The sequence below is a fragment of the Simochromis diagramma genome, unplaced genomic scaffold, assembly GCF_900408965.1.
Source record: "Simochromis diagramma unplaced genomic scaffold, fSimDia1.1 OVJJ01000753.1, whole genome shotgun sequence".
In the NCBI taxonomy this organism is placed as follows: Eukaryota; Metazoa; Chordata; class Actinopteri; order Cichliformes; family Cichlidae; genus Simochromis; species Simochromis diagramma.
Window position 1 is genome coordinate 9133671 of NW_024387523.1, and position 12131 is coordinate 9145801.

General features: G+C 40.2%; 1 protein-coding gene across 8 annotated transcripts in view; it reads left to right on the forward strand.

Moving 5' to 3' along the window:
* The window catches only part of csmd3b (CUB and Sushi multiple domains 3b), a 380853-nt gene that overhangs the window by 316109 nt on the left and 52613 nt on the right, over positions 1 to 12131 (forward strand). For all 8 annotated transcript variants that reach the window (XM_040020932.1, XM_040020933.1, XM_040020934.1 and 5 more), the window contains 13 exons: positions 409 to 527; positions 731 to 806; positions 911 to 1027; positions 4182 to 4295; positions 4391 to 4486; positions 4766 to 4969; positions 5297 to 5421; positions 5971 to 6067; positions 9495 to 9599; positions 9677 to 9795; positions 10275 to 10344; positions 10907 to 11023; positions 11228 to 11437. In XM_040020932.1, the coding sequence (XP_039876866.1) occupies positions 409 to 527; positions 731 to 806; positions 911 to 1027; positions 4182 to 4295; positions 4391 to 4486; positions 4766 to 4969; positions 5297 to 5421; positions 5971 to 6067; positions 9495 to 9599; positions 9677 to 9795; positions 10275 to 10344; positions 10907 to 11023; positions 11228 to 11437 (1569 nt within the window). The remainder of the gene's footprint in view (positions 1 to 408; positions 528 to 730; positions 807 to 910; positions 1028 to 4181; positions 4296 to 4390; positions 4487 to 4765; positions 4970 to 5296; positions 5422 to 5970; positions 6068 to 9494; positions 9600 to 9676; positions 9796 to 10274; positions 10345 to 10906; positions 11024 to 11227; positions 11438 to 12131) is intronic.

Sequence of the window (12131 nt, forward strand, 5' to 3'; positions counted from 1 at the left end):
ATAAAGTGCCCGTTGAATCAGTGTCTGTTCAAATAGTCTGTCAAGGAGGTGTGAGTTTGATTCATTTGCACAAAAGAGTCAACACTGACTTTGAATGGACTGAGAAATTAAGTCTTAAGTTGATGCGGGTGGCCACTAATCTTTTGGGAGGGGGGGCCAAGGCCATAATTTACAAGGTTCATGTAGCACACAAAAGCCGGGGGATGAAGTTATCGTTCTTGCTCCATCTTGGCAAAGACAGCTAAGTCAAACAGACTGTTACAAAGGCCAACGGAATGCCTGCCTTATTTGATTATTGCAAGAGACTTAGTTATTATTAATTTGCCCTATTATTCATGTGTGCCTGTCACTTTTCCTTTGCCTCATATTCTCTCTAACTCACACTTGTTCTTCCTTTACTCCATCTAGCCAAGCTGAGGGAATCTTGTTTCGACCCAGGTGTGGTTCTGAATGGGACCAGGCTGGGATCTGATTATAAGCTGGGCTCGACGGTCACCTTCTACTGTGAAGCAGGATACGTACTGCAGGTACAACCACTCGGATGACTGAGGGGTTGACTGAATTTGGGATTTTGGGATTTGAGTAGCTGTTTCTTAGGTTGCTGGATGGATTGTTCATTGGTTTGTTGAATGGCTGGGTGGGTAGAAATTTATCAAACCGGGTGTTGGTTGGCTGGTTAATTAGTTACGTGGACTGGTTTTCTTACATTTTCCTTTTTGTCTGTTTACAGGGCTATTCTACTCTGACATGCAGTATGGGTGATGATGGCAGACCTGGATGGAACAGGGCATTACCTAGCTGTCAAGGTAAAAAAAAAACCATATATGTCACTCACTCTATTTAAGTAGAATTTACTTGTATGGAATTCATTGTCACTGCTATCTGTTTGTGCACACGTCTGAATCTCCAGCCCCGTGCGGAAGTCGTTCTACGGGATCAGAAGGGACTGTTTTATCTCCAAATTTCCCGAGAAACTACACCTCCGGACAGACCTGCATCTACTCTATATCCGTACCAAGAGAGTTTGGTGAGCTCAACAACCTATGCAGTACATCGTAGTACAGACTTTCAGCTTTGAAAGTTAAACATGTGGCCACAAGTTTCTTTTCAAATAATTATTATATTGCTTTTTTTTTAACGCTGAAAAAAAGAGCAGCATTAAATCTTTTCAGATTTATTGCGGGAATCTCGTGGCGCCCTCTGAAAAGCTTCCTCAGTGTTTTGAAAACACGCAGAAACATCAGTTATATTACAAGTGATAAAAAATATGCTTTCTAGCCATTAATTTGTCTCCAGGCCTGAGTTTCATAATTGTAGTGACATTTAGAGATGAGACTGCCACATTTGACTGGTGGTCTCAAAGCCAGACATAAATAAGGATATGAATATTATAGCAGATTCTTCATGTTACAGTGAGGCTGTGCTGAGAGGGTGATCATTAGGGGGGGGTTAAAAGGCTTCTGCTGGGAAATAATCTGTAAATAATTCCTTATTGTTGCCACAGCTGTTAAGAGTTTTGTCTGGAATATTTTGGTATATTCATATCAATCAAAATTCAAGCTGAATACAGAATTGCATTTTAATGTATTCTAGTGCGACTCTAATCTACACGTGTCAGTGGAGCATCACTGTATTTAACAGCTCTGGAGGGAGCCTGCAAGTGGACACCAAGTTAGATTTGTGTTGTCGAACTAAGAATGCCATCAATGTGGAGATGGACAACTTATATTTGTGCCTACAATATCAGTTTACAACATCATAAATGAACAACATTGTTGACTGATTATTAGAACTATTTGCTCATTGAATGTGAATTAAGCTTTAATAAACAATCAGTAATTGGTGGGTTATGTCCAATTATGCCCTGGTGGTGTTATGAATAAATCTCAGCTCTCCCTAAGGCCATGGATGGTTGATGTCTCATTATATTTGCGCTTTTGGATTTTCACCTCCGTGTAGAAATCCTGAGTGAGAGGAGCTAACATTTGGTTGGTCTGCGTGTTGTATAAGACACACAGAGAGAGCCTTCCCAAAACTCCCACACAGAGTGAAAAGACAGATTGTTTTGTTAAGTTGCAGCACTGCCCATAATTTTTAAGCAGCTGTCATTCTTGTGTAAAATATCTTGTTTTTAATTACAGCAATTGAATGGTCCAGGCTGGAGGTTGCAGCAGTCCTGCTGTTTGAACTGTCAGGCGATCAGAGATGTAGGAATCGAAAAAAACTCGGCTGGTTAATGGTCGATGAAGTTTCTCCCTTTTCGTGCAAATGCCTCTTTCAGTTTTACCAGCACGTAGGGAAAACCCTGGGCATATGTCCCGTTGGAGATGCTATACCTCCTGTTGGATGATTACGTGGCAGAGGACACCCACTCAGGCAACTCATCAGTAGGCACGGGAGCTCCACAGGGATCAGCGCCCAGTTTTCTCTCCAACTGATGTTAGGAAGTAAAGAGACCTTTCAAATGAACAGTCAAACATTTAAAATCACCTGATTTTAAATTCAGTGGATCGGTTCAGACTTTGGTGGAATCTAAGAACTAGATGGCTGACCCGATCTCTAGGGTCTATATGATTTTACATGCAGAGGCGTTTCTCTAACAGAGAGCGATGAGGTTAACATAGCAAAGGACAACACTGCTGTGATCATTAATTCCTTTGTGTCTGTGAATGTCTGTGACTTTGTGTGGGCTTTTTTATTAGTACCGCTGAGGTGTGTTAGCTATTCCCTGTGTACCATCATACTTTATGAATTCATGAATCTGTGTGCAAATGTTGACGAATGTGTACTGTATTTTGAAACAGTTTCAGGTGTGAACTCCTCCGCCTGCTGTGCAGTATGTCAATATCACAGCAAGGAATAAGGGAAACTCTAATCGCTCTGATTTCCTAAAAATCCTTACATAGTGGGCAGCGATGTCTGCAGGCAGGCAGAAACCGTGACAGGCCAATAAAACATGACAATAAGAGGGTAGTTTACCATATAAAGCTAAACGCTTTCTTAATGATTTGTTTTAATCCCCTTTTTGACTGTGGGAAAAATTCGGTGGCGACTGAAAACCCATCGTTTCAGTCCTGCTTTGCTTGTCAATAAAACAACATGAGAATTTTCACGAAAGCACAGAGGATCGTTTGTGAGCCAGAGCTATGTTTCCGCAAAATGTGACTGAAACCTTAAAAGAGATCCTCAGAGAGAGGCAGCCTTGTATAAATTGACCAGTGACCTTCTTATACCAGCATATCCTTGGCAATGTTCAGATTTAATCCTTAACACCTCAGCCTTTGGGGCCAAAGTGAGAGCAAGGCGGGGTGTGGAGGTGATATATATGTGCATGTGTGCAGTGAGTGGAAGAGAAAGCTCCAAATCGGTGTAATTTATCCCAGAGGACATTTTTTTAGATAGGACATGTGCTTCGAACAATAAAACTTCACCTACCAATTTGCATCTTCAGGTTACTAATGATTGGTTTGATGGTACAGTGATCATTCGAGACAGAGCAAATTGTACCTGTTTGAGAAAATACCTCCGGGACTGTCTAATGCTACCTGCCCGTACAGCTGCACTCTGAAATTTAATCTTTTGTTACTGTATGGAAGTGTTGGATGTATTTCCTTCCTCCTTTCCTACACATCTGTCTTCCAGCGGTAGCATGTCATTAATTGCCAAGTCCCTGCAGGTGTTCTTCGCAAGGAAACGTGATTGGATCAGATTCAGTGTGTGAGTGGCACTTCAGAGTTGACAGGTTACCGCCTTTGTTATATGGCTTTCACTCAAACTTGCAATACAGAAGAAAGGACAGAAAAGCGTCTTGCTCTGCTAGCGTACGTTACCAAATCCAAGTCGGTCTTTGCAAGATTAGCATCTCCCGCTAGCTGACAACACTGATACACTGTTGCCAATTGATGAGGAGAAGGGTGTGGGTGGCGGGGTGGTGGTGTTGACTGCTGCATGATGAAGGCAAGGTAGCGTTTTGACTAATAAGTGTTATATAATTTTATACCAATAGTTGGCCTCAAATAGAAGGTGACACTGCAGCTTAATAACATTTAAATCAGGTATTACAGGTTAATTTTATCATTGGAAGGTCAGCAGCAGACAGTGGCATGGAATAATAATTTGCTGCCATTCAGTTGCGGTTAATTCATCTCTTTCTCTCTTTTCTCCCCCATTTTTACCTCCAGTTCTCTTCGGCCAGTTTGTGTTGTTCCAGACGTCTCTTAATGACGTGGTGGAGATCTATGACGGACCCACTCAACAAAACACGCTCCTGTCTTCTCTCTCTGGGTCACACTCTGGTAAGGATGGTTGATTTTAATTGTGGATAGTTGAACAGATGACAGTCACCCAGCCTCAGCCTCGTAACGTGTTGTTGCTTCCACTTCATCTCTAGGTGAATCTCTCCCTCTGAGTTCAGGAAACCAGATTACAATAAAGTTCACCACAGTTGGACCAGAAACCGCTAAGGGATTTCATTTTGTCTACCAAGGTCATTATTGATATTATTATTGCCATTTCTATTATAATGATGAGCATTTTTTTATTACTATGCATTTGTTACCATGCATTACTGCATTTTTTGCTACTTTTTCAGTTAAACAGAACATTTTGATTGTACACATCATCTTGAGTATGCGTTTTCTCGCCCTTTGTTACATTTATTTAAAGAAAATTTTAATTTGAAATTTTAAATATGTTTCCCATATGCAGTGACAATGATACACTTCAGTTTATTCACTGGGGCACTTTCCTTTTTTTTCTCCTTTAGCTGTACCCCGGACTAGCTCCACCCAGTGCAGTTCAGTCCCCGAGCCACGCTTCGGGAAACGTCTCGGTAATGACTTTGCAGTCGGCGCCTTGGTGCAATTTGAGTGCAACCCCGGTTACACATTGCATGGCTCTACTGCCATTCGCTGTGAGAGTGTACCGGACAACCTGGCGCAATGGAATGACACTTTGCCAACATGTATAGGTAAATATGAATCTGAAAATCAGACACAGGACAGAAGGGTTTGTTTATCTATTTCTGAATGCAGTATTAGCATGATTGCACAGTAGACTCTCATAACTGAAAAACAATTTAAAACAAATACAAACAACTGCAATCCATATGCACTCTAGTCATATATGTTATCCAGATAGGCTCTTTGGTATCTCTTTCTGTTACGGGCATGGAAGGAATGGCTCACTTTGTCTTGCTTTCCTGTAATTTGTCTACAAAGTGTTGTTTTAACCTCTGGTTTTTTTTCTCTCCTTTCTCCTCTACTATGCTCTGTGCACTCACTCCTCTCTCTCCCAGTTCCCTGTGGGGGCGTATTGACCTCTCGCCGCGGGACTATCCTGTCGCCTGGCTACCCAGAGCCATATGACAACAACCAGAATTGTGTTTGGAAGGTCTCTGTCCCAGAAGGAGCTGGAATACAGGTAGTAACTGTCACATGCTGCTTCCTGGCTGACCTATGTATCATTGGCTTAAAAGCTGAGCAGGCAGGATCTCAGGGAAGATAAGATATTATTAGAAGGATGAATGGATGGATGGTTTCTGAGAGAGGGGCCATCCAGAGATAACTAGATAGGATCTAATCATGAAAGATAAGGCCTGATTGCATGTAAGCTAAACTGCTATCACGGACAAATACAAAGGCAAAGATGCCTTTTACACAAGGTGCAGTCCCTTGAAATGACAGGCACCTCAAAGTGTTTGTAAATCCCTTTGATTCCTTTCCTTCCAGCCTTTGATTTAAAAGTAGAATGATAATTGTTTTTGAAGCTGCTCCGTCTCAATAGATTGTTTTGTGAAACATTTAGATTAAAAACAGTATGTGTGGGTTTTAATTCTGTCAATTTAAGCTTAATAAACTGTTGAACATTGCACCAAATGCAGTTTCATAGCAATCTGGGGAATTTTACTAAAGACGGTTTAAAAAAAAAATCTAAGAATCACTTGTGTTTTCTTTTTTTCTCTCTCTCCAGATACAAGTTGTGAGTTTTGCCACTGAGCATAACTGGGACTCTTTGGATTTTTACGACGGTGCTGACAACCATGCACCAAGACTGGGAAGCTACTCTGGTAAACTTTTTTCCATCATTTTTTTATGGTGTTACTCAAGTAGAACTCTATAGTGCTGGGAATAGTTCAATATTAAATGCACTAGAAGTGACATACTCGAAGAAAATATGGGAATTTAAGATTACAATAATGTACAAGGTACATGCACGAGAGCCCACAGTTACGCTATTTAGTCTAAAAGGAGTGCAGTCCATCTTGTGTGAGATTTATTGAATTTGTATATATTTAGTGGATAACAATACTGCATTTTCTAGCACAGTACACCAGTAACCATCAAACAACCTATTTCTGATTCCCAGTTTTGCATCATTGAAGATCTATAGTGGGCTGGGAAATGGTTACTAAGGCATTATATATTAAGGTTTATAGTGCTCTTATGGAAGTAAGTCTGATACCAAGCAATTGAGTTTTCAATTAGAGATTGTTATGCTGTTTATCAAATGCTTCAGGTAATTTCAGGAAGCTTTTCATTCCACCGATAACGAAACAATAAGAAGTGGATTGTATTTTAGGCTGATCACAGCCAGTCTTGACAGTTAAATAAATAAAATGTGAAATCTGCTCATGTGGCTCCCTGCAATTTGAGTTAAGCTGGATGCATTTAGCGTCTCAGCAGGAGCTGAGTTACATACCCAGTAAGGCCTGTGTCAAAAATCTCCTTTGAAAGATATGTAAAAAATATCTTTTGCAAAACTAATTGATCCTCTTACAGCCAAATTTCCCGGTAGGAGTAAAGATGATCTGTCAAACTCAGTATTAATGGAATTATTCATATTTGTTATTGGTCCCAAAATTTACTGCACTGTGTTGTTAGCGAAACCTTTAAGATAACTTTTCTGCACTAATGATTTTCTTATCTTGTCTAAATGATGATATTTGTTTTTCTGCTTCAGTGAAAAGCAACAGTGTTATGTGAGTCATAAATCTGTTTTTGGGGCTTGCAGAACTCCTCTGTGTTGGATATTTGTTTTTGGTCTATATCTTTTGACTTATTTGAGCTGCTACTAAGTCCTGATGTGCTAAATAGAGGACACGCTGGGCTTTCCATTGATATCTCATGTGTTTGGGTGGCTTCTTTTAGCTGCAAAGAGGAAGGAAATCACACAAGAAGTTCAATGGGAAAATTCCCTTTTCCTCAGTTCTCAGGAGGATTTACAAACTTAATGCTCTCAGTATTTGTGTTTTATACAAAATTGTTGATTTTCACTTGTACCTGCCATATAATTATCTGAAACAGTAAGCGGGTCCAATGCAGCTGCTCTACATTGCCTCATGCTACATGCATACCAGAGGAAACTGTGGCTACAGACTGCAAAACGTCAAATTATTCTAACTGTGTCCAATGAACTTGCGATCTTGTTGCTTTTAAAATGGCTGCTTTAAACACGGGGACCAGATCTGTGAAAACTTGCTGTCAGTTGTGTCAAAATGGACAGAAAGACAAGAAAGCAATTAGCTGTGTAAGTTATTCGCAGACATCCTGCGTTAAAAAAAAAAATTCCCAGTCACTGCTTACATTCAGGGTCCTGACAGAACCTCATAGTTTCAAAACAGAAATTCAGAAATTGCCCCACAAATAGTGACACAGTTGCTGGAGGACAGCGATTTAACTGCAGAATGACACAGGTGCACAACAACCCGCGTTTTATTCAGTTCATTTCAATTTATATTTACTTATATAGCACCAAATCACAACAACAGTTGCCTCAAGGCATGTTTTAAGGTAAAGACCCTTCAATAATAAAGTGCTTTGCTGAGAGTGGGAAGGAAAAACTCCCTTTTAACTGGAAGAAACCTTTGGAATAACCAAGCTCAGGGAGACGCACTGGTTAGAGGTGAGGGGAGGAAGACAAGACAAAGTTAGGGTGTGGAGAAGAGCCAGAGAATAAGAATAACAATGATTAAATCCAGAGTGACATTTATATAGGAACATAAGCAGAATACAACCAGTTAGCAGCTGAGTTGAGACTTCTGTAACAAACAGATAAATGGCATCTGAGTCAGACCACACAGGTCGCGCTCCACCAGATGACCTGTGCAATCACCTTGCAATCAGAAGTGGCCACCAAGTTTTGGATGCAACATTCTCAAACTCTGGGTGACCGATTCTTTGAAGGAACCACTAGCAAGTGCAAAGAAATGCATTTTCAGTGCAATCCCTGGGCAAGTACCAGTTTTTCGTACCTGCAAGAAGGTTGCTGTCCTATTTTCACTCTAGTGTGACTAAGCCATAAAATGGAAATTCCCTACAATTTCCCAGCACCTCATGTCCAACCAAAATGTCTGTTCAGTTTGGATTTAACCTGTATTCCAGATTTACTTTTTCATATAATTCAGACCACTGCCCAAAGGAGAAGTCATAATCTCATCAGGAAACCTATACTGCTTTTAGGGAAGCAAAGTCATCTGGGTACCTCCTAGTTGTATTAAATAATCTATGAGAGGACTTGACATCTTTATAGTAAGCTAACTTAGAGATTATATGGCACACAATTAGAATAACATTATTCTATCTGGATTTCATGTAAAAATATAATTAATGAATAAATCTTTGTAGGGAAAAGATGGACCTTTTTTTTTTAATTAGGGTTAATTACAACTCTTAATTAATACTGTCATCCATCCTCAAATAACTGTGATAGTTAAATCAATGCAGTTAATTGTTTTGGCATCAATCAGGAATTATTATTATGGGAAAAAAGCACTTTTTATTTTCCGTCATGATAATGAATGATAATGTAAAAACAACAACAGGGGGGCTGCAGACTATTCAGCAATGTGGTAATTATTTTCCCTCACAACAGGCAACCAATAACATCTACTGACCCGTTTCACTGCTGATCTGTCTCTGTTTCTGGCACACCTGCCAGCGAGCACAACACAATGCAAATCGAGCCTTTTTTTATTCTGAAGTGGCGATTGCGAAATATAAATCCACAAGTAGCTTATATCAGGAAATGTTGTTACCACTGTTGCATCTTGAAGCATGCCAAGAAAAATAAATGGCATTTCTGCTAATAAGGAGACTGGAGTATGCTCATATTCCTTTGCATAAAAGATCATCTAATACGTTATTTTGAAGGGTCGTGATTATACTGACGTGCTGTGCCAGCTTTGCTTCAGTATTGCATCCCCATTTTCTTTTTTAACTTTGTACTCTCCCCTGCCACGCTAAGTAGGTCAAACCAACATTTGAAAAGTGGTTTCAAATAAAACAGATGTCTCAAATAAAAGTAATTCCCTTCTCCCTCCTTCGAGAGCACTTCACTAACAAAAAAAAGTAAAAATGTAGGTTTGGGAGGCCTTTGTTGTCTCCTTTGCTGTCAGATAACTAAGATCATGTGCTTTAAAGGCCTTAGTTGAAAAATGAGGAAAAAAATGTGATCATGGCCCTCTGTTCCTCTTCTCCTTTTCTCCCTGCTTTCAGGCACTACTATCCCCCCTCTCCTGAATAGTACATCTAACAACCTCTATCTCAGCTTCAGCTCTGATATTAGTGTCTCAGCTGCTGGATTTCACCTGGAATATACAGGTACATCTATATCTTTAAAGCATTTTTATCAGAGGCATGCGGTATTTCCAAATAATCATGTTATTTTTTCTTATCAGCTATTGGTCTGGAGTCATGTCCAGAACCTCAGACTCCAAACTATGGAATTAGACAAGGAGACAGGTTCATGGTGGGGGATGTTGTGCAATTTTCGTGCGAACAAGGATACTCTCTTCAGGTAAAAAATCCACACGTTGGTCCTTCTTTTCATATTAAGTGGCAGATGAACATAAATCACAAATACTGCTAGTTGTTTAATGCAAACTGATTTCCAGATATCTAGGTTTTTTAATGTAAAAGCATGTTCAGCTTTACCACCATTCATTCTTTTTATCCACTGGCTGCATAAACCAAAAATTATTTAAAAGAGTCAAAAGAAAACCCCACTCTCAAGTGGTTTACACAGCTCTTGCTAAACATACAACTCTGATGTGGTTTGCATAACTCCTGAATAATGCATGTCTCTGGTGTGGTCTGCCCAATTTTTGTACAGTATTCTGTCAAGTTCTGCTTAATATACAGATCTGTACTATTAATGTAAATGCACAGTGATTAATGGAAAAAATGTAAAACAGCATGTTTAAATCAGTGCAGTCACTGGCAGGGATTTCTTTAGTCGTTTCTAAGAAAAGATTGTGGTTGCTTTTATCATTTTAGGGCAATGCCCATATAACCTGTATGCCCGGACCTGTTAGGAGATGGAACTATCCTGTACCGCTGTGTATCGGTAGGTGTTTCCTCAACATTGCACCCATCCACACACACATACACATATGCATTCAAGCCTGGATGTGCTGGGAAACATGCAAAACTTCAGTGCTGCAGAAATGATGCAATCAGCCTCCACCGCCTTCACTGGCTCTCTGGGAAATAAGCTGTTTGATCAATTTACTCTCCTGTGATGAGCTGATTATTTGGTATTCTGTGCAGAATACTACTGACCCAAAGCTAAATCAGACCCTGCCATAAACATGCAGAGCGAACCAAAGCGTCAACATGCACAGAGGCAAAGTCTGCACAAACAAGCCCTGGACACATTTCAGCTCAAACAACGCTAACATGTTTAGCGTGTGCATTAATTAAAGTCAACTTTTTATTTAAACTTGCAAAATATCAGGTTATAGATATAAAATCTCGAGTCAGTAGCGGTGTCTTTTGAAAAGAGAAGCATGTCTGCTTCCTCCTGTGAGGTCAGCCTCCTGCTTTTGATGTGTTGCTTTCAACGCTGAAACACTCTTTTCCTTTTTTCCTTCTTTCTGTGTTATTTATGTGTGTGTTTGGGTGTACAGCCCATTGTGGTGGGTCTATGACAGATGTAAGTGGAGTGATTCTAAGTCCTGGTTACCCCGGCAACTACCCCAGTGGATTAGACTGCACATGGACGGTGAACTTACCTGTCGGCTTTGGTAAGAAACACTGTCAACTTTTGAGTAGAGTTTAAAACAAGTGTTTTCTTTGAGTTTGTGTGAGAATCTGTTTTCTCTGTCTGTAGCACTTCTTTCTTGTTTCTCTGTTTGCTTTTGGTTTTGGTGATGAGATAAAGTGCAAGTGTTTTTCAGGAGACTTTATCCGTATAACGTCACGCGTCGTATTGCTTTTTTCTTTCCCAGGCATCCATCTCCAATTTTTGAACTTCTCCACTGAAGCAATCCACGATTACTTGGAGATCCGTAGCGGAACGCTGGAGACGGGCTCTGTCATTGACCGATTCAGCGGCCCAGTCATGCCCAAACCTCTGTTCAGCACCACCCACCAAACCAGCTTTTTTTTCCACAGTGACTATTCACAGAACAAACCCGGGTTCCACATCACGTATCAAGGTAAACGTTGCTTCTAAAAGCACCTCTCCGACATCTTGTTTACAGCGATCATCTCCTAAGAGAGACAACAAGAGCAGACCGCGACTGTTGCCGACGTGGAAACAACTGTCTCACTGTGACTTGATTTCTCAGGAGCGATTACCGTAACAACGAATTCATCTACTGGGATAAAAATGTTTCTTGACTACAGAAGCAGCTTGCCAAAAAGATTACTGGGTGCATGCAGGTCCTCAATTTGGATTAATTTCAATGATGAGAGGAGTTTTATATTTATTCTGTCTGGCACTAAAATGGTTTGAGTAGTCTTATATTTATTATGACAAATCTTGTAGATAGCCTAAATATGTTTCGCCTAATTCCATTAATGTGAATATTACAGTGGCTGATGAATAATACCTTTTATCTCTTGACAGCAGCACTGCCACAGTGTTTTCAAAACGGGGAAAATATGAATACCCTCAATTTCATTTTTCCCATTACCATTATTTCTCCCAGTGTTTGTCTGTCTCAGTGACATGTTTTCCTTCCAAGCCCTGGCTATTGTAGCACCGGCTGCGGACAATTATGCAACAATTATGTTTTAACTTCAAGCTGGCGGATGTGATTTGAGAATATTTTGGCACCATGTTAAAAACGAGAACTATCTTCTTTGATGCAGGATGGCCGCATCTTTCTTTTTTTTTTCCGTGACAAT